A 23,152-nucleotide genomic window follows, 5' to 3' on the forward strand; every position below is an offset into this window, starting at 1 on the left:
TTAAATAAAAATAAATTTTCTCATATATATATATATGCCTATTTTTAGCAACAACATAGTTTATCAAATAAAAACAAATAATACTTAAAAATTTAATTATGGAAATTTAAATTAAAGAGGAAAAAAGTATCTTTTTAAACAAAACTCTCTTTTTTTATTAACATATTTCTTTGTTTTACAAAAAAAAAAATATAGAAGTGTTGTTTTTAGATAAAAACTTATTACAATCATAAAAAAAACTTCAAAATCAATCATTTTTATGAACTTTTAAAAAAAAATAAGAAAAAAAGAAATCTAAGAAAAATATATAATAAAAATTAACTAAATAAATATTTTATTTTTATTCAATATTAATGATATTTTTTTTTAAATATGCATTTTAAGTTAATATATAATTATTCATAAAATAATTATTAATATTATCCTAAAAAGCTCTAATGTTCTATAAAACTATGAAAAACTATGAAATAATTGGATAATTATTTAAATATAGTTTTAATAAATTTATTTAAAGATTTTGTTCTAAAAAAGAAAGTTAAGGGTTATTTAACAATGTTCATAAAACCTATCATCTATAGTTTTAAAATTCGGTCTGGCCTGGCGGGTCAACCTAGGACTCGGGAAGCCAGGACTGAAACCGGACCGGATTGAAAAAAAACAGGTGAATGAAAAATTCGGTGGGACCCAGCTGACTCAGTGGATTAACCCAGTAAAACCTGGTTGTAGCCCGTTGTTTTTTTTTTTTTTTACTAAAACGATGTCGTTTTGATTTTAAAAAAAAAATTAACCCAAACGACCTAGTCAAAATCTAAAACCTAGATCTTGGATCAACTCAATCTCCGGACCGGATTTAAAAACTATGCTATCATCTCCTTGTTTCCATCAATATGTTCATTTTTCATTATGGCTAAGCTTCTTCTAGTTGCTAGCCCTTCCTTCAAATAATTATTGTTCAACTCCCCAGGTAACCAAATATAATAAAACACATATATGTTTTTCGTAGAAGAGTAATTGAAATCTAGCGAGCTCGCAGCCAAAGCAAAAAGGCCATTAACGAGTCCGGCTTTCGAAGTGGAGGGTTTATACTGGGAATTAAAATTCAAGTATTTGATACTTATAAGTTATAACATTCAACGTTGGAGTAGTAGATCAAATTTACTATGCATTATACAGTGACTTTACATACCTCTGGGTGAAAATGTTTGAAGGCTGGGATATGAGAGTATTTTAGTATTTCATGTTGATCAATTGGTCATAAAAAAAATTGAGCATGGATATTATTGTTTTTTTTATATATTATTTTATACAATAAAAATATTTTTCTACCCCTGGAACCAACAAAATTTAAACTTGCTGACCAACAGTGATTTTTTTCTTCCACAAGCTTTAAAATAAATAAAATACTTCTTTGCTCTTAGATAAGGCAAAATAACTTCTATGCATTCATTAGTGTTTTGGTACTTTCATATTAATTTATTTGTTATTTCTAGAGTTATGCGGTTTTTACCATTTATTTTTAATATTAATTTTGAAAAAGCTATTGGCACGTGTTTTTCACGTGATAACATGATGGTGGTGTCTATGCTTTTTTGACAACGCGTCTATTGCCACCGTTTTTTTTTCAAAAATAGTCTTTTATTGTGTCATTGAAAGCGTTGCCATGTGCTCTTTCACCTAGTATGGAGCATGTCATTGTTGAACCGGCAGCTTGTCGTCGATGGTCTTTTCTTCTTTTTTCTTCCTACTTCTTTATCTCTTCCAATTAAAGTAAAGTTTGTCCACTTTTCTTTTTGTTTTTTCAATTTAAGTCCTTAAACTTTTTATTGCTTATTTTTGTCTTTAGCCCTTTTAGAAAAATTTTGTATGTTTTTAATTCAATCCTTAAATTACAATCTGTCATATATTGTTTTCTCTAATTCGGTCCTTATTCTTTTGATTTGTTATTTTTACCTTTGGATTTTTTGTTAAAGTTTTATTAGTATTCAATTTTATCCTTCAATCAAAGTTTATGTTGTTTTTTTTTTTTATTTAACTTTCATTATTTTGATTTTTTTTTCCTTTTGTTAATTGTTTTTTACTTTTCAATTTAATCTTGCAATTTAATTTGTAAATTCCCTCGAATTTATTTTTTTGTTATTTTGGTTACCACCCTTGTTTTTTAATTAAATTTTTTATGTGGTTGATTTTTTTTTCCAGTTACATCCTTTGATTTTTAATTTATTTGGGATTGGACTTCACGGTTTTTTTATTTGTCATGCTTCCAATTTAATGACACAGGTCATAAATTTTAAGTGTTAATATGGTAAGGAATTATTTTTTTCCTCATTTTATTTTACAAATTTATCATTCTTCATTGTTTAAAAAATATTTGTTTTGTGAATACCTTCATATTATTTTCTATCATTTTGTCTGAGTCTCATTACCTAAATCATGAGTTTTGCAAGGTGTTTTTCGATAAATATTTTTTTAAAAAAAAATTTTGTGTTTATTTTTTGCTGATTTTTTATTTTTATTTTATACAAGTAGGTTTTTTTTTTGTACAAAAATAGTTATTTTTAAATAATATTTCTTATATGTTTGGCCATGCATACCTTTTCTTTTCCTTTTATTTTATTTACTTTGTTTCATATATGTTTTTATTTCTATTATCTTTTATTGATTTTAATGAATAAATTTAGTGAACACAAACTAATAAATATCTTATTTTGCAAGATCAAATATCTTGATCTACATCCATCTCTTAATTTTTTTAGTTTCTCTTTTAGTTATTGTTAACAAAGTTTTTTATTTATTTACATAGATGATTATTAAATGTTTGAATAAAATTTTTGATGTACATTTATAATTTTTATTATGTAAAATAACTTGTTAAAATAGTCTGCATACTCAAGGTATTTTAGAGAGAAAAATTACAACTCACTACAGAGCACGTATCAAATCAAATTTTTAGTTGCCCTCTAATTAATGTTTTTTTTTTTTTTTGCTTTTTTACAAATGAAGTTTATTTTTAAAAATGAAAAAAGTATTTATCTTTAAATAATATTGCTGATGTGCTTAGCTTTGCCTAATATTTTTTTAGGGCATGAGTTTATTTAGTCAATTTCATTTGTATTTATGTTTTAAGTCATGAGTTTTATAGGTTGTGGATTTATCTTTTATTGATTTTAATAAATAAGTTCAGTAAACATAATCATCAAGTGAATATATTATTTTGTGTGGTTGAATATCTTGATTTACATTGATCTCTCAACTTGATCAATTTTTCTTTTAGTTATTGTTAATAATTTTTATTTATTTACTTATCTACATAAATGATTATTAATTTATTTAATCAAATACTTGCATAGGCTTTTCAATTTATACTTTTTTTTATGTTAAAAAATACATTAAAACACACACAACCGATATTGTTTTGAGAAAAAAATGACCCCTTTCGAAGCGAAAGTTAAATGGTTAGTCATATATTTTTATGAATCAAGAATAAATTAAATACATGTATACAGAATCCTATTTCATAAACAATCCATAGTAAAAATGTAATATCCCTAACTTTTGAATCACATTTCCAAATAATCTCCTTCACGTTAATGTCAAAAATGAGGTAATTGTTTTTATATATAAATCCATCTACTATTAGTACTAACAATCAACCAGATCAACTCCATCCAAAAATTTGGTTGATTGGTTTATTCCATAGCTCTAAAATTTCCCTTACCGATTGATTAAGCAGTTAACTGGTTCCATTAACCGATTATGATAATAGTAAATTTAACTATTCAATTCATCAAACGATCAATCAGATCAATTTGTAAATATATATAAATATATTATGTCAACCGGTTAAGTGGAATCATATCTTTTGTTATTTATCCTTTAAATTTTATTAAGTTTTTCATTAACTTCCATCATACTATATTCTTATATTATAATTATAGTCCAATCATTTCAGACTTTATCTCATTTCATCATAGCTTGTGATCCAATTTCCACAATTAATAAACAAATAAAAGAAATTATACAAAATTTACAAGAAAACATTATAAGTTAGATTTATGCATCTCAAATCTTAATATACCAAAAATAAATCATAATAGTGTAAAAATCTAAAGCGATACAAAAATCATAATTCTTGACATTATTTTCATGCCTAAATTTACATTACAAAATGATTATTACATCAAAACTACATCTTCATTAATTAACAAAAAACAATCCTAAACATCTACTCATTTCACATGAGATTGCATAGATCCTAAAATCAATTTAACATTAAGTATAAATAAAACCATGAAATTAACATATAAATAATAAAATAACTCGCATGATATGTTATAAACTCAATTTATCTTTGAATCATCTTTATGGTCTTGTTGGATCATCTTTCTAAGATATATTTAATTTTTTTACCCAATTTCAAATTATTGTCACTAGATATATATTGTCGGATATAATTCCTAATTGCTAGTTAACTAATTTCATTGCCCCGTAATCGTGCATTAATCTTATCTGCTACACCCAATATCACGACAACCTTTTTAAAAATCTAATATCTAACATCTTGTTTTTATAAAGAAAATATCTCATTTATAGAGTGGTTACATAATATTATAATCACCAGGATCCTAACTAATCTTCAAAAAATCTATGACAAGAGAATGGTTATGCTAAATGAGAAATACTATCACCCCAAAAACGTCTTATATTAGGTAAATTGTATTGTTCGTTTTGTCTTAAATTGTCATGGATTGTTCTGCTATATTATCAATAATTTATCTATAATATTTCAAACTCTAATATCAGTAAATATTAGAGTTTATATTTCTAACTTTGACATTAGTAAATACTATAATTGATATTTTTAATTGTGACGTCAATAAATAACAAGATTAATATTCATCGTAAATCCACTTACTTTGAACTGAATAATCTTGGATTGAGTTTTATAATTGTCATGAGACTTGTAAAAATAGCAAAAATAGACTTTGAAACCTTTTATTCAAAACTATAGTATTTTAGTGAATTTTCACAACTGTTTAGTTAAAAGGAAAGGGGTTTTTTTTAGGGGTTAGTATGTTGGCTCAAAATACACTTTATTTGGGCCAAGATTTTTATAAACTAGATACACTTGTTATCAAAACCCAAAAATACACATAATAAAAATACATAAAAAAAAAATGTCAAAAACAAGTTTTTTATAATGCTAAAACATGCAAAATAATTTTTTTTATACTAAACATAGTATTTAACAAAAAAAAAAAAACAAATGATGCAAAAGAGATTTTGTTTTTAGCTTGGATGCAATTTTTTAAGAAAATAAATGGTTGAAAACGTTTTTATGGCATTTTTATTTTTTAGTTCTTTATTTTAACAAATGCTAAAAATAAAACCATGCAACACACACCCATTCTTTACTTATTTACACACACCCTTACAATTACAATTATTACAATCATAACAAACACGGATCAACAAAAACTATATTGGGGTGCCTGAAAAAGATCCGAATAATCGAGAAGAGCTACAGGTGTCACTGGCATAGTGTGAATGGTGGGAGCGTGTGGTATCTAAGCGCCCCGCCACTGGAGGCGCGTGGGTTCACGCGCCGTCGTTGCAGGAGCGGAGAAATCTGGAGGTCTGGATCGGTTTCTCCTCCTCCTTTTTTTTTTTTTTTTTTTTTAATTGGCTGTGATGGGTGTTTCATATTACCGGAAAACAAAAGAAAATCTCAAACACAAACAATCGATTTATTATTTTTTTTAGATCTGCTTCTCTCTAGCATGACTGGGCCGATTCGGTGGTTATGGAGAGACTGGTATTAATGGGTTGATGGATTGTTCTTTAGAGAGGCATTGGGAGGCTGCTGGTTTGGTGGTTGGAGCTGTCAGTGGGAGGAGAAGGAGAGACTGTTGACATTGGCTGCTGGGTGGAAGAAAGATAACGGCATTGCTGGTGGGGATATCTCTGGCCTGCGTGGAAGTCAAGAGAAAGGGGCTGCCGTATTTTGTATATTATTGGTGGCTGGATCTCACAGTGGCTGGCTAGTGGAAAGGGGGGCTGTGTTATGGTGGTTGACGGCCGAGAGAGGGCTGATGGCAATGTTGAGGAGGTTGGATCAATGTGAGAGAAAGTGGGATGAGAGAACTACTGCTGCTGGCCTCTGGTGAAGACCAAAAAAAGGGCATGGGGAACCCTGTGGGGAGTAGCTTGTCTTTGTGTTTTAGATTGTGTGGTGCTGGTTCACGGTGAGCAGACAAAACCAAAGAGATGAGATTTTGACAGTCATGACAATATGCGAGGGTTCACGTGTGTATAGTTTTGTGCCCTGTGGAGTACCAGAAAAAATAAGGAGTCGAGTTTTGGTATTTATTTTTTTAAGATGAACCCTTTTTTTGTTTTTTTTTAAATTTATATGTGTTTTCTGGTCAGTTTTCATGGATATCGATTAATTTTATGAATTTTAAAATTAAAAATTATGTAAATTTTTAGTGATTCGGAGAGAACTCAAACTCGTGATTATTGAAAAACAAATCTAAAATATGACCAGTTAAATTATCTTTTAGGGTTGATAAAATCTCTTCTTTAATATATATTTATAATAAAAAAATTTAGAGTCTTAAACAAAATATATTTTTTTAAAATTTTAAAATTAAATTTGAAAATAAATGTATTTGATAGTTTTTTTAAACAAAAATACATTATAGTCCCTAATTTCTTTATACATTATCAAATTGCACCCTTAATAAAAAAAAATAAGTCCTTTATCTTTTAAATTCCAAAATTCTAACCTTTAAGAAAATAAATTAAAAGCAAATAGTTCCATCACAAAACAACTAGTTCCACAACCTGATACTGAACATAAGCTTCATTATAGAATAGCTAGTTCTACTCACATTAATATTAAAGAGGAAACTTACCACATTTATTAAAATGTAATTGCTTGATTCAACATAAAAGTATTAAGGCGTCAAGCACAGTCCTAGAGCTTATGCTTATGGTGCTATCCTTTAATGATATTTTAAGCCGTTAGCCTTTCTTATTCCAACATGAAACATTATCATCGTAAATGTTTTCAATTATCAATTGAAATTCCTTTTCAATACTCATTAAATTCAATTTTTTTCTCACTTTACTCATTTGTTTTTGTTGCTTTGTTTTTGACAATATACTTTCGTTTTATCATTCAATATAATCATCTCTTAAGTTTAATTGTTTCACAAATACTTTTACATTACAATCTCATTAACAAGAATAATCTTATACATGAAGCTAAATCATCCTTGTCAATTGATAACTTCTATATTAATTATAATCTAATAGAATCATCATCAACACTTGGTTCCTTAATCTACACGTTTTACTTTGCAATTTCTTCAAGTTCTTTAATTTATGTCACACCAAAAATACCATCATAACAATTATAGCACCATTTTCATGTACAACACTATCCAAATAATAATAATAATTGACATTAATTCTACACAATTACAAAACATTAAAAAGTTTCAAACATTTCTTCCATTCTCTACCTTGTAGTTTTGAAACCCGGCCTGATGGGTTGACCTGGAACCTGCCTGACTCGGGACTGGAACCGGGCTGGGTTGAAAAAAAATAATAAAAAAAAAACCTGGTGTAATCCAGTTGACTTGACAAAATCCAGTCAAAAACCCAGTTGTAACTCATCAATTTTTATTTTTTTTACTAAAATGATATCATTTTTATTTTTTAAAAAAATTAACCCAGTGACCCGGTCAAAACTCAAAACCCGGGTCTTGAACCGACTCGACCACTGGACCGGGTCTAAAAACTATGCTTTATCTATTAGCCAGCATCAATCTCTCTCTTTCCACCAACATCTTTCTTTCTATTATCGAGATTCAATATCAAACAAAGCCATTTCCACCTCAATTGCTCAATTTAATCACTTTTGATATTTCCTCCAATTTATACTAAGAATCCTAATTTGATTTTTGCTAGGATTTTGACCAAACTCTTCTAACTTTTGTTCAAATTATTATGGACCGGATATAAATGCTTTACCTAGTAATAATTTGAACTATTGAAATTTTCTCAAGCGTCTTCTGTCCTCTTCTTGATTCTTCACTTTCTATCTCTCTAAATCCAACTTCTCCTCTCTTAAATCTATAGTGTTTTAAGTTTTTCTCTTCACTTCCATTCACTAGCAAATTTCCATGAAAGGAAGAATAGAAAGATGAAAACTTTCCCTCCCTTAGCATGTATGCTGCTGGCTTATAGGGTAAAAAAAAGAGAGAAATCCTTTTTTATATATATAATTACCCAAATGCACTTACTTAATTTATTTTTATTGTATTTGGGTAATAATCCTAACTTCTTTTATAATTTCTTGCAGAAAATTCCATCTAACTGTCAAAATGACCATCCCTTTTTATTTATTTAATTACTTCATGTATTTATCTTTTCATTGTGAGTTTCTTCATTAACATATTTCATATTTAGAGTTTATTTATGACATTAAAGATCTTAAATTCAAATAATTATCATTTCCCATTTATTTATTCAAAATTTCCACAAAATTTATTTTTTTTTATAAAAAACCCCAGGGTTTATAAAATAAATAAATTAATTAATGTGACTTACAATTTGGATGTTGTATATGCTGCCTCGAGTTAAGTAAGCTAAGATGCTGTTAAGTTGAATGACCATCATCGAACCCATAGTTGAGACCCAAAAAAACAGCTTTGATTTTCTTTAACTATTAGATAAAATTCTAAAATATATAGGAATATTTTATAAAATTTTTTTTTTTGTGTTAGATTAGTTTATTTGAATACTTGTTTAATTAAATAATTATATTTCTAGTTAAATTATAGTAGTTAGAGGAGCAATATCTCTATAAAAATAACATTCAATATATTTAGAATTTAAGCAAGTTGATAAGAAGTGTATTAATACAAGTGTGTTGAGAAAAAAGAATGTGAGTTATGAGTTGAATATCAATAGATAAAACTTGGGCGATACAATTACTTGTGTGTGTTTTGTTTCTAACAATTGTATCAAAATTTGAATTTAATGTTTTCAACAATGGGGAGTTACAAAATTAATATAACAAGATATAATTTTTTACATATAAATTATATTAGCTTATAAAAACAAAATTAACATGTTAAAAAAAAACTGATATATAAAAGCAAATCTAATATAAAAAATAGAATTATTGGTCTCTAAAAAAAAAACTTAAATTGAATTAAAGCTAGATACATGCTTTTTAAAAAACTTAATTTGGCTAGAAAAATAGTGTCCAAATCGTGTATTGAACCTGTTGATAATGAGATGCATGTAAGAAAAATAATAATTTTAACAGCTTTACTAAAAAAACCATAAAAAAAATCCAAGAATAATTAAAACAAACCTATAAAATAAATCTAATTCATTGAAGTGTTGACAAATAAGTGTGCAGAAATTGTATAGGTAAGACGTTGCAAGCAAGGAAAATTCAATTCTGAAGGCAGTTTGTGTCCACTCAACAGAAGCCAATCCCGGCGTCGACTGTTCCAATCACAATCAGAGAATCAATCATGCTGTGCATTTGTACTAGCTAGCGACACTTTAGATGAATTATTCAGTGCGATGAGTGGAGTAGTTCGAGTCCTTCTAATCAGCAGAAATTGCAGCTTTCAATCAACATCCATCAGCGATTTGGAGGAGTTCTTGAGACTCAGATTATCGAGATAACTCAGCATAATTTAACATTAATTCTCATGTTTTCTAGCTAATAAGCATCCACAGGGATGCTTCCAAAGCCAGAGTAACTGTGCTGCAATACAGAGGCAAAAAACAGAGTGACTGCCTATAGTTTTCATAAGCTGTTCTGTATCTATAGCTTTCCTTAATAAAATGAATTCGTACTCTAATAATCTTAGTTTATTTAATAATTTTGTAATGTATAATTTTCATAAGCTGGTGCGCAAACTCGTCGATCAGATCACTGAATCTTCGAAAGTTAGGCGTTTTCAAAAAGTCGGTTGGAAGTACATGCGTTAAGCGACAAGCAATCATCATCATCATCATCAAAGGGCTGGAAAACTAAAGCAAAAGCAACTTCACTCTCAAATATCCCTTCTTTGAATTTACAAGCAGCAGCCTTGTTTAATTTTGTTGACAGCAAGAAACTCCTCCATTAGTAGCAGCAGCAGCTTTACAAGGAAAACAATTTTCTTCCAATAGTAGCCTAAACCAGAAACTGTCACAGACGCAAGACAAAACAGCAGTCCAGCAGCAGCAGATTTCAAAGCAGTCCAGTAGCTTCCAAATGCAAAATTTCCAGCAGCAAACGTGGTAAGCAAGTCAGCGGCAGCAGTTGAATTTTGTAGGAACAAAATCTTCAGCTAGCAAAGACAGCAGGAGTTTTTTGGGCAAAGCCGACAGCAGTTTTTTTTAGCCGTTCAAAAGGATGAGTTCTAATACAAAATTTGTGGATTGTTGAGTGTTCAAATTTGATGGCAAAAACCACTATGAACATTGGAAAATTCAGATCAATCTTTCTTTGAGTATGCTAATGCTTGAGATGTTGTTGATAACAGAGTTCCAGAGTCAGCGATTATGAAAGAAACAAATCGAGCTAAGAAGAAAAATCAAGAAGCCCGATATCATATCTTTCAAAAGGTTAAATTATCTATTTTTGAGAAAATCATGTGTTTTGAAACTACAAAAGAAGCTTGTGATATTTCAGACAAATTTTACAAAGGTTTAGACAAGGCAAAGAAGGAAAATTACATGCTTTAGGCATAAAGTTTGAGCTTCTCCGAATGAAAGACAATGAGGCTATTGTGGAGTATTTTTCATGAACACAAAAACTAGTTAATCGGATGAAAGCTAATGGAGAAAAGATGACAATTCTCCTAGTTATGGACGAAACCTACCCCTTTAATTATTTTGTACATATGGTGGCCGAAACTAAAACAAATGATCGTAATAACTACATGTTTATGTTTTTTTTTTTTTTTTTTTTTTCAAGAAACCCAACAAAGTAAACCTAAAATATCACAAATTTAGACTTATCTCCAAGAAACCTCAAGAATCAAAAATTTTTTCTCTCATTAAAAATAACTGGACAAACTGTATTGGTGTGCTATCATAAGCAACCAAAAATAAAACCTCATACTCTTAAAAATATATGTAGTAGTGTAATTAAAGATTGTTCTTATATAGAGTATCTGGCCTCGTTTTGTGCTAATTGAACAAAGATTGAGGGGATTGAGTATAATGAAAATGATTAGAAGGAAACAACTAAGAAATAACTCAAATTAAAATATTAAAATCAATTAAAAAAATAAACCTTGGTCTAAGTCAAATCTATCATCAAGTCTTTTATAACTGATCATCTGCAAATATATATAAATTCATACTTTTATTATTCACCATAAGAATTATTTTTCTATCTCTCTTTAGTTGCAGTCAATAAGCAATGTAATTAACCTTAACTACTAAAAAACTCAAGATAAGTGCTAAAATTTAATCATAGCAGCCTTAAAAATTAGAAAGATTGATGAAGCTAAACAATACAAGCACAAACAATTGCATTTAAGTCAAATATTCTTACTAAGATATACTAATTTTCGATGCAACAAATTATTAACCTTAGTTGCTTCAAAAATTAAAGATCAAACAATTATGTATTTGATATCCAATCTAGCAGTAGATTGTAATGAATAAAAAATAGTAATTAAATGAGACAATCATACTTTTCACACCTCCCTCTATAAGAAAAACTTAGAAAAAAAGTAAGTGGTCATCACGATGCTAGTTACAATAATAATTTGAAAAAATTAATTTGATTTTGAGATTTTAAACTTATTAAAATGTGTTTAATGGTTAGGAATGGGATTTTGTAAGTTTCTATGATGATTTTTCTTTTCAAGTGAAAATAGCTTGAGATTTGGATTTTAGATGTCTAGAAATCTAAACCTTAATTTTCTCATCATCAAAGGTGATGAGAAACTATTCTAATAGGTGATGTATTGTCTATTATTAGAAAAAAAAAAAAAGAAAAAATTGGTGCAGGCCTACTCTTTAAGGCCTGGACATGCCTAGGATTGAAGGCTTATAAGCACCTAAACTTTATTTTTAAAGGCCGAACACATATACTTTGCATTTTAAGCCTGGATATGTTTGGGCCATACTTTTAAGACTAGGCGTCTCTAGGTTTGATTCTCTTAGCACTCCTTTAATTTTTTTGTTTATAATTATTTTTGATATTTTAAAATAAAATCCTATTTAAATAAATAATTATAATTAAAAAATCATTTAATTATGCCATGATTTCTAAATAAAATTAGAGTTTTTATGGTAATATTTGCAATTGTTTTAATAATTATATATGAAATTGGAATACTAAGTTGTTAAAAAAAGATTGCACATGAATATTAAATGAAAATAATACACACACAACTTTTTATATTATTTCCCTGATGATTTTTTTTATCAAATAAAATAATAAAAAATTATTTTTTCTTGTTGAAAATTGCTTTATAGATTGCAATAAATTTTTATTTGAAAAATCATGTTTTTAATAAAAAAATATGTTTTTATAAAAATAAAATAAGAAATAAATGAGTATGGAAAAGGGGGTTTTGTATAAAGGAATACATTCTGCGCTTGAATTTAAACCATTTAATTTTTTATAAATATTTATACTAATTGTCTTAAGTTTTTATTCAAATAATCATGTTATTAATAAAAAAAAATATATTTTTTAAAATAAGGAAATTATATCAATAGAAAAATACATTTCTTAATTAAAAACTTAAATAAATAAAATTTTTTAAAATATTTATTTTAATAATAATAGATTAAATAAAAATAGATGTTGAAGAATTGAACGACTCATCACACACACAAGGAAAAAAAAAAAAAAAAGAACTAGCTAGATGCAATTTAACTTGAGGCAGTGAAAAGAAATTGTATAGAATTCCGATCTGATGATGGCAGGGAATGGAAAATATAAGTAGTGGAAGGGTGAAATTGCCATAGACCCTATTGTGAATGGCTTCCTTGGTTGGGCCTTGGTTTTAATTTACTTTGTTCGTTGTTACTTGTTTCTTCTTGTTGTTGATACCCTCAGCTCCACCATTCCCATATCCAGAGCAATCCCCAAATTCGTTGCCTGTTGTGTCTTTTGCTTTCCCAGATAAGGTTAATGAAGTACAACTAGGTGATACAACGAAAAGTAGAAGAAGCAATGGACTACATTGAAGACGATCCAAGGTACCCACCAAAATCTTATTCTCTGAATCGATCAAAAAAACACCCTTTATATCCTCAGCGCCAAACCCCAACTCTTCACTACAACTACGATTACGATTACGATTACGATTACCTCGACGTTGACGAAGACGGGGACGAGTTGGACGATGAATTCCTGGACAAGAACGACAGCAGCTACAACCCTGGAGGCGGCTATGCTCGCAAGTTTCAACGAAACGAAGAGGGCTTTGAAAGATACCCAAAGAGGCAAAGGCTGAAAAACCCAGTTTCGAATTATGAATTTGCTCCGAGAAACCCCAGATTATCGGCATATGGAGATGGGAATTCTGCGGTGGAATGGAGCGAACATGAGAAATTTGTTCTTTTGGAGGTGTGGGGTGATAAGTTCTTGCAATTGGGAAGGAACAGCCTAAGATCTGAAGATTGGGTTGATGTTGCTGAGAAAGTGACGGAGACTTCGAAGATTGAAAGAAATGAAGCACAGTGTAGGCAAATGATGGATGTTTTGAAGAGGAGGTACACAAAAGAGAAGGCTAAAGGGGGCAATTTTAGCAAATGGGCTTATTTTAATAAGATGGATATGTTAATGAAGCAAGAATCTGGAACTGTCGGTGGGTTTAGTTTAGCTTGTGGAGTGGATTCTGGAGAGTACGTTTTTATGGATACACGCGTGTATTTGGATCGTGCCAATATGAATGATGAGATGAGGGATAGTCCGTGTGAGTCGGAGGAGGAGGAGGAGGAAGAAGAGGAAGGAGGGAGTGCGGGGAATGATGGGATGAAGGGTTTGAGAGTGTTGGCTGAATCGGTGCAGAAGTTTGGGGAGATATATGGGAAGATTGAGAGCAGTAAGAGGGAGCAGATGATGGAATTGGAAAGGATGAGGATTGACTTTCAAATGGATTTGGAGTTGCAGAAGAAGCAAATTTTGGATAGGGCGCAGGCGGAGATTGCCAAAATAAGAGAAGAAGATGATGATGAGGAGGATGAAGACAATTCTGATGATGATGATGTTTCTGGAGGGAATATCAGCAAATAATATAGGTAGGTGTTTGCATACTTTTCATAATGGTCGTGTTTTAGTTTTGGTAACTGATCTTTTTTCTTCCTGCTGGGAGTTTTGTTGAGTAATTGACATAAATAGGATTGATTTTCTGCACATTTTATTTCCTTGTTTGGCTTGAAGTTTTGATTGCTGGCTTAATTTGGTTATTTTTACCCTGCTTGAAGTAAGGAGTTACAATAATTGCCTGGTAAAGTTTGATTGCTGGCTTAAGTTGGGGAACATAGTTCTTTAACAAATTTAAGAACATGTCTAACCTAAATTAGCTTTGAATGTAGACATACCATATATTCATAATTTCCAATGTTTGGCAGCATTGAGTAAAACAGTTTTTGAAATTCTTTACTTGGATTGCCCCCCATTTTGGCTGCCAGTCCTATGTGATGTGAAGCATTTAGTGTTGGTGAGGGAACGCTGCATACAGAATTTCTTAATTATACTTGATTCATTTTATCCTCAAAAGTAATCATGGGAAATTGGAAAAAAATTAATGGAAATGAAGCAATAGAATGGAGTGTCACAAGGCACAAAATGGTTGAGAAGTTGAAGTGAACCTTGACATTTCCTGAAAGGAATTGATTTGCAAGAAACAGATGGATGTATTGACCTTGTTGAAAGTTCAGCAAGCAAACTTGTTTATTTAAATTCAAGTTGATTTTCTGAAATGTGAAGATATAAATGATTGGAAAATTTGATTGTGCATATAACAACTTATGGAATATGGACAAACATGACAATTGGAGTTTTGTCTTAAATTCTTTGAGTGGACCTGCTCTATGATCTGGCCTGAGTGTAGAGCTAACTTGAAATTGGTGATTTATTAATGGTGTCGTCATTCTTATCCTACATATTTGTGTTTCTTACTCACTGTGAAGAAAAGAGTTTGTCTTGAATTCTTTGATCGGACCTGCTCCTCTATCTAGTCTGATAAGTTGAGAGCTAACTCGAAATTGGAGATTTATTAATGGTATCATAAACCTTTCTCTATTTGCATACAGTGCTTGCAAGCCTGATAATAAAGAGATGTTATTTTAAACAGAAAAGAGCTGGCATTACATATTTTTGTTTCTTCTTGATATGAAGAGAGCATGAATCAGTGATTAACATTATAGGGCAAAGGGATCATAGTAGGTTTAACATTAACAGATTTTCTTGATTCAGTTAGAATGGAAATTATTAGTATACCAACATCCCTGGCAGTAAACATCAAATATATTTTTACTTGTTGAAAACAGAAAAGAGCTGGCATTGCATATTTTTGTTTCTTCTTGATATGAAGAGAGCATGAATCAGTGATTAACATTCTAGGGCAAAGGCATCATAGTAGGTTTAACATTAACAGATTTTCTTGATTCAGTTAAAATGGAAATTATTCGTATACCAACATCCCTGGCAATAAACATCAATTATATTTTTACTTGTTGAAATGACAGGTTAGGATGGCAGATAATTGTGGTTGGCAAATTTGGACAGTAGAAGTACAGTAAGTTTCCATGACATCTGATTTTGTAACAGTGAATGCTGATTTTTTCGAATATTTAAAGTTGCTAAACATTGAAGTTTTAGAAGACCTGAATATTATGTGATGGCAAATTTGGACAATACAACACAATAGTAAATGCTGATGTTTTTCCAGGGCGTGTGATCTTTCAATAGTAAATGCTGCTCCCTCTGAAACGTTTAAAGTTCCTGTACATTAAAGTTTAGGCCATATGAATATTATGCAATGTTCTTCAAATTTCCTTTAGATGGGTGCATGCTTTTGGAGATCTATGGGATTTTAGAAAAAAAATCTCCTTTGGTGTTGTAATTCTCTATTCGGAGTGCCTGAATTTCTGAGATGAGTCTTGTTTATTGTTCCTATATTCTGTCCTTAAAACTATAAATTCTCCTGCCCAAAACAAAAAGGTCATCAGGAATGGGACCATGTTTTGTGGAGAGAGTTTTTCTTTGAAAATAGTTTGAACTCATGTTGAGCAAGAGTGATCCAGAAAAGAAGTTGCAGTTGGTTGTTTTATTGACTTTTTTGCTCAGTTACATGTAGATGGTGATAAATTAAGGTATGGAAACTCGTCTGTGAAGTTTTCGTTGTATGATGGGAATGTGTTTTTGTTGATGGTTGTCAAGTTATCTTGGTAATAATGTGAGGGTCAACCTATGAGCTACCCTTAGACTTATTATGTTTGTTTCATGCGGTGATTTAAAGGCTTTGTTGATTGTATAGCTGATTGTTCTTGAAGTAGATGCATTTTCTTTCTTGTTTTTAGCTTGCGAGACCTGAATAGTTTGCTAGATTTTAAATTTTGTTTATATTTTGGGCTGTTCAAGACACCAGTGCTACTTTATTAAGTTTTAGTGTCTGCAATTTCTTATAATGTTTTACCCTTTCCTGTATTATGATAAATCTTGTGGTAATTCTTGTAACAGTGATTTTGAAGGCTGTGTTCTTGGCATTTGAAGTTTCTTATGAAATTTGAACAATGCGTGGAGAGAGAACTGCTTTTAATCAGAGTTTACCAAAAAGCCTAGCTATGTTGGACTTCCAAGGTGTTTTCAGAATTAATGGGTATGTGTAAGTTATGTATTAAAGATCTCACATGCATTTTCTCATTGTTGGGATTTCATTGGTAGCTTAGATCCTTGTTCTACTGGTAAAAGATACTGATATCGATTTATGCTGTTCGACATTTCCTTTTAAGATGCCGCTATTATGTAATCTGCGTAGCCTCGTTGAATCAATAGCTAAAAAAGTAATCTTTTCTGGTGAATCACACGGATACTCCATGTCTGTTCATGCAATTCTGGCTGAGAGTGAAAAACAAAAAAGGAAAGGAAAAAAAAAGGTCAGGGGCCCATAAATTGCCTATCATTTCTCTGATTGAAGACTGTATAATCTCAAGTTTTACAGGCATAATAGAACGCAACATTAGTAACAGTGAAAAACAAGAACCATGGAGTACCAAGAAACCACCATGGGTCCTTCCCAAAAATTGATGCCCTTCCTCACCTTAAATTCTTGTATTTCGCGAGGGCTGACTAAATGACTAATTGAACCGGTTGGTCAAAGGAGAAAACTCTACGGACAGTCAACTAGTCTTCAAGTCCCATATAAGTCAACAAAGCCATAACTGGAGCTGTCTGTTTTCTCCCGGCCATCATATTATTGGCCTCAACTAATGATTTAAAATACACAGCGATCACTCTTCAAAACTGCTAAAACCTTTGCTAAATTTCCTACAACCATAAGATGCACAAATGCCAGACAGAATAGTACTCCTAGAAACCCGAGAATTTCCCAGAATTCTAGCGTTCTGGAGCATGCTCCTTGAGCAAAGTGTATCAGGTACTGATACCACAGTAACAAAATCACCGAAAGAGTTGTATGGAAAAGCTTAATCCTGGCTGACCCGCTTCTAAGTACCCATCTCCCATTGAGGTTTATTCCATATTAACTGTCTGAAACTACTTGAGCAGTAGCAGCTCATCCAGGGAGTGTGATTGTGATGGAGGAAGGGAAGTGAATGATGATGCGTGTTAAAGTCTTGGAGACCAACAGAGGGAGAAGGACAACTGCGGAGAACTGTGAATTAGAAAATGGGAGATGAAGAGTGAATGGGAGATGTGAGAGGAGAGAAAACTAGAGACTGAATGTAAATGAGTTGGATAGAGAAGCATAGCTCTAATGGATTCTTTGAAAATACGGAGTGTTCAGGTCCGACAATGGCTGCATGCATCTAAATCTGTTCAAGAGGCATGAGAAAGGTTGGTGGTTATCAGCCAAAGTTCTGGTTGCTTCAATGCTCTAATTTATCATTATAGAAGAGGAGATTTTATTGTTTCAAAGTTTTCCAAGAAAAAGGGTTCCGGCTCCCTGGAGATATTTGTCAAGTCCTCCAATGATTAGGTAGAGATAAATACCCTTGATGATGCCTTTGATTCAATTACAAGGGATTCAAGATGGGGCACTTGCAAGTTGCAAGGCACTGATTTTGGTTGTTCTTAACAGTGTCATCACGGATGGTCCCGATGATGATTGTCACCGAAAGGCAAAACATTTTTAAAGCAATCCCATGAGTTGTTTATGCATCCATTTATACTTTCCCGATACTTCCAATTTGCAAAACAGCAAATGTTATTAGGTGTTGGCTCTCTAATGGCCATATACCTAGGCTGGGAGATGGTTGCCTGCCTGCTAAATTCATACCCTCCCTCCCTAGCCTAGATGTTCATAAAGAGATCAAGGAAGAAATGATGGTTCCTTGAGGGTAGCTAAGGCGAAAACATTAGTGTAATGATTACCTTGTCTTCTCTACTAAGCTTTAAACATTTATCCAGTTGCAAATATAGTTATTGTCAAACGGCACCGCTAAAAATTCTAATCTTTTTCAAAACAAATGTATTGCAACCACAAGTGAAGTTTCTTTACAAGAAAATAATTGCCTCACTGGATTTCTGCTGTGGATGGATGGATCGGAAGTCCTCATCTATATTTCGTCAGGGAACAGCTCCTCCTTGAGTGAAGGAGCAATCCACTGTATTTGAATGTCGGTGATATCCCAGAGATCATCACCCTCCTTTTGCACTAAAATTTCTTCTTCTTTCATTTTCGTGATCATCCTTCTCAATAAACTTGGTACTATTTGTTGCAATCTTGTCTCGCCCCAGACTCCCAAATCAGCCTTCATACACGTGTCCATTCTTCTCAAAACTCCCAGCCAGAAAGTCCTAAACCCAGGGCTGGCTGCTATCTGCTTAAGGAACAGCATGTAAACATCAGTAAGGAGCTCCATTGCGAGTTTTAGAGTTCCTTCCATACCTCTCATCTCCCTCTCTGCGTTCTCACGCCTTGAATATTCCACCATCTTTTCGTGCAAGTCGTCTACCATTGCAAATATAACCAGGTTAAAACAATTGATGCAGTTGACTGGTGAGAAGTCAAGCTCCTCGGCCAAAGCAAAACTTTTCTGAAGCGACGCAATTGCATGGTTTCTCATCTCTTCTCGTCGTGCTAAGCTGGTTTTTCTAAATGCTTCACCGAGTTTGATAAATAGATTCATGGTATAGTTGCCAGAACCTTTTATGATGTCCTCAACCGAGGAATAGCTTGCATTGCTTACCATGCTATGATTACTTCCCGGATCAGAGTAATTTCTGCACCAATGGATAAGCAAATTCACTGAATCTGATAGAAGGTCTAGTATCTTCAGGTTCTTCTCTAGCGGACTGTTCTTGAGGGCAACAAATCCAAATGCACAATCAATACAATAAGCGTAATTTATACGTGAAACATGTCCAGTGTCAGACATCAAGGTGATCAAGGTCTCAACACCTTGCTCGTAGGTTTCCAAGTGTCGGCCTGAAACAGATAACATATGGAGTGCTGATTTCCAGCCAAGATGAGTTTGTAAATTTTCCGGATATCCAATAAGAATCTTGCTTATTGTATTTGTTATGGCCTCACAACATGTGTCCAGAATTTCTTTATCGAGCTTCCACATCAAATTTATGGATTTGAAAATCAACTCCTCTGAGATTTTATCAGCTCTGGATGAAGAAAGAAGCTTGAGACACACCTTGAAAAGACATAAAATGGCCTTTTCAGCAAATGGGATAGGGGAGAAAAGAGGAAACTGAGCAACTACTATCAAATAATCATGGAATAAAGGCCAAAATGTCTGGAATCTGTGAATGTTGGCCAAAGCAATGGCAGTTACCAAATCCCAACAGAACCCAACCGTCTCTTCCTCTTCAACTGGGGTGCTGAACTTTTGACCTTTCCCAGCCGCTGCAAATATCAAAGAACGCCCAAGATTCAGCACAGTGTCTTCAGGTAAAGTTGAACTATTGCTGAAGATGCTCCCAATTTGGCACTGTTTGATAATCTTGAGGTTTCGCTCAAATTCACTCATTCCGAGAGATAATGAATCTTCCATGCTCTCTACTGATAGAAATTGTGAGAACCGACTAATAGCGTTAGGAGTCTGATTGTCGCCAAATTTAGGATCGTGGGAGGGAGAGATGACACCTGATTCAGTACTTAAGTTTGCTGAGGCAGCATTATCAAAATCAATAGCAGACTCAGGAATTAGCTTAAGCCTTTTGAGTTTCAACAAGCAGTCCACAATATTCCTCCAGCCCGCTCGAATTGAATCTCCAAAGCTGTTTGCAATGGTGAAAATGGCAAGAGTAGCTATTTTTGGTTTCATGTCATTGCTAAAAGCGAACAATGTTTCTTCTGCAGAGGCATAGGGGTTTAGCAATGTAGTGAATTTGGAAAACGAGGCAATGAGCTCGTCAAGTGTATCTTCGAGGCCATACTGAGCTATCCTAGCTACTGACATCAATCCTTCAATGCATTCATGGAACATCTCATCTTCATCAGAATGCTCAAAGAATGCAGAAAGAGCTGCAATTGATGGACCAGCAACGCAAGCAAACATATCTCTTCCCAGCTGACGATCAAAATCACATTGGATGTAGAGCTGCATAACTTTGGATTGGTTCATCAGCTCCATCCACCTGCCCGGGTTCATCTCCACTAGCAAACCAGATTGACCAAAAACTGCGATTGGATTGGTTGCGATTGATTGGAAAAGCTCAGAAAGGTACTCTCTGGGAAGATCCTGCCCCCCATTGATTGCTCTATTGTTCCGGATAAATTCCTCCTCGGTCATCTTTTTCTTAACTTGTGGATTATGTTGATCAGTATTGAGCATTATGAGGGAGTAACAAAGGATGAAGACTGCATCCTTGCTAGCAAATATATCTGAGGATTGTTGGTCATAAAATCTATCCGAGAATGCTTCAAGGATCCGCTGAATCTTTTGGGATTCCCCTGGTAACCGAAAGGCTGCGAGATAGGTACGGAGTGCTGTGTCAAGAATCACGCCTGAAAATCTGAAGGTTTCTGCGAATTCTCTAAGAACTCGAAGATGAAACTCATCAGGATCACCAAGATAATCGCCCATCATGTTCTTGTCTAGTTCTGGTGTGTAGCGAAAGAACATAGCAATGTCTTTTGGATCTGCTGGATCTGAGACTAATTGACAAAGTTTCAAGTACTCCAAACCTTTCTTCTCGTCTCGATTAAAATGGTCCTTAGCAATCAACAGTTTCTTTTTCTGTGCTCTCCTTACTCTTGAGTCTTCTACCCAAGACTCCAAATCTAAATCGTCTTTGGACTTCTCTTCCCAAAAGGGTCTATACTCGGTAATTTCAACTGGATACTCCCCGAAAGGACATGAATCACCTTGATTATCAATGTTCTCCGCGATGGTGTGCATTATGATCACTAGACCTTCAAAGGCTTGGACTTGTATGGTGGTCAAAGGGACAGCCCCTGGAAATGCGAGCTTGCATAGCAACTTTCCAATCTCCTCGAATACACTTAGGCAGGTAGGATGGCAGTCATAGTTGACGTACACTTCCATTATAAATGATGATTGCCTCAAGAAATTTATAATTGCTTCAACTGCAACTTCTTGGAGGTGAACTGAAGATCCTGTAGAAGCTACTCTCAGTATTACAAATCTGAAAAAGGCTTCTAGTTGAAGACGAATGAACCTGCAGAATTAAACACAGACATAACTCAGAAAAAAAAAAAAGTTTTGGATCAAATAAATAATCAATAACTACAGAAATAAAAATCTCACCTTTTAAGAAAGTGATAAATATTCAAAACAATACTGCAGATCATGGAGAATAGAAGGGGGGCTGATCGAGTTCCATAATGGATCAAATGGTGAAACAGGTCATCCTGAATCATCCTCAAGAGTTTGGGGTGCTTCCCAATTTCAGGTCCACCCAACTCTATGCAAGAATTTATCAAAACCAAGGAGAAAAGCTGAACATCCTCATCAGCTGCATGAGATGTAGACCCTTCTGTCTCCACAACTTGAACCACGTTAAGCAATGAGCATAAGAAGTGAAAGATGTCAACAGCACAGCGAACTCCATAACCAGAATCCGAATCGGTGCCATCGTCAACATCCTCCGTATCAGACTCGCATTGCTCGGGTTTTACCTCAATTTCTAACAACCTCGAAAATATAACCTGTAAAACTTCATGCATTGCATATCTTGCACTGCGTTGAAGCAAATCACTCCTGTTCGCAGATTGTTGAACAACCTGGAAACATGTATTCACCAGGATACAAACAGCTTGATCCGAAAGCAAAATTGAAGCGCTGTGTCTCATGACTGCTGTCAAAACCTGTAGAATTCTCAGCATCACAGCTTCTTCACATGCTTGGTTTGTAGTTTCAAGGCGACAAGTGGAAACCCCAGTCACAATACAAGTTATTGCATCTCTAGCTCCAGGGGTCTTCTCGTTGAAGATTTCGAGCCTGAGAATCTTCAAAATGGCCGAAAATGCAACAATTGTGGCGGCTGCGGGAATGTTTTCGCCTTGTACCACGTCGAGAAATGGGGAGATATAAATGGAGGGATCTATGGTTTGCCATTCTTGTTGAGGATTGAAGATCAAGGAACGCAGAGATTTCAAGGAGTTAAGAATATTGGTATCGCTTTGACTATCTGAAGTATAAAAGGACGGTTCTTGTTGCGGCCGCCGCATAACGGCCAAGACAGCGCCCAGCTCGGTGCTCAACATGCAGGCGGAGGTAATTTCTTTTCTGTTCCTTTTCTGTTGGTATGACTTGCATAGCTTTCTTTCTTCTTCCTCTCCTCCTGTTGACTCCATTCTTTCTTTTTTCTTGTTTTACTCACCAAGGGGAAAATAACGATAAAAACGGTCTGGAAAGGAAGTTGAGGTCCTTTAATCAACTAACGAAAACGAACAAAAAACGGAAATTGAGGCTGAGAATATAGCTTCTTGTTTTTTTTTTC

General features: G+C 32.9%; 2 protein-coding genes and 1 pseudogene across 3 annotated transcripts; 1 reads left to right on the plus strand and 2 right to left on the minus strand.

Annotated features, from left to right (window-relative positions):
• The first annotated feature begins 12,974 nt into the window (after positions 1-12,974).
• On the plus strand, positions 12,975-17,003 carry LOC118054141 (trihelix transcription factor ENAP2). Of its 2 annotated transcripts, XR_004688473.2 has the most exons (3): positions 12,975-14,286; positions 15,739-15,788; positions 16,733-17,003. XR_004688473.2 is itself a non-coding variant. In XM_035065600.2 (2 exons), the coding sequence occupies exon 1, from the start codon at positions 13,217-13,219 to the stop codon at positions 14,279-14,281; it is 1,065 nt and encodes a 354-aa protein (XP_034921491.1). In that variant the 5' UTR covers positions 12,976-13,216; the 3' UTR covers positions 14,282-14,286; positions 16,733-17,003. The 2 variants fall into 2 exon arrangements, 1 of the variants encoding a protein (XP_034921491.1); XM_035065600.2 differs by lacking the exon at positions 15,739-15,788 and having other exon boundaries at positions 12,976-14,286.
• Positions 17,004-17,395: 392 nt separating this feature from the next.
• Positions 17,396-18,013, minus strand: LOC118054200 (uncharacterized; annotated as a pseudogene).
• A 664-nt stretch (positions 18,014-18,677) lies between these two features.
• Positions 18,678-23,006, minus strand: LOC118054201 (ARF guanine-nucleotide exchange factor GNL2). The gene is made up of 2 exons (XM_035065688.2): positions 21,958-23,006; positions 18,678-21,868 (listed from the first exon to the last, which is right to left on the minus strand). Exons 1-2 carry the CDS (start codon positions 23,004-23,006, stop codon positions 18,790-18,792), a joined length of 4,128 nt encoding a protein of 1,375 aa, XP_034921579.1. The 3' UTR covers positions 18,678-18,789.
• Positions 23,007-23,152: the final 146 nt, after the last annotated feature.

Source organism: Populus alba, chromosome 18 (assembly GCF_005239225.2).
Source record: "Populus alba chromosome 18, ASM523922v2, whole genome shotgun sequence".
Lineage (NCBI taxonomy): Eukaryota > Viridiplantae > Streptophyta > Magnoliopsida > Malpighiales > Salicaceae > Populus > Populus alba.

What these genes read in the sequence shown, in the direction of transcription:
- LOC118054201 (XM_035065688.2), bottom strand. Translation starts at nt 23,006, where the DNA reads ATGGAGTCAACAGGAGGAGAGGAAGAAGAAAGAAAGCTATGCAAGTCA. An exon ending in ATTTATCACTTTCTTAAAAG is followed by an intron (nt 21,869 to 21,957) that starts GTGAGATTTTTA and finishes TTAATTCTGCAG; the next exon opens with GTTCATTCGTCTTCAACTAG.
- LOC118054141 (XM_035065600.2), top strand. Translation starts at nt 13,217, where the DNA reads ATGGACTACATTGAAGACGATCCAAGGTACCCACCAAAATCTTATTCT.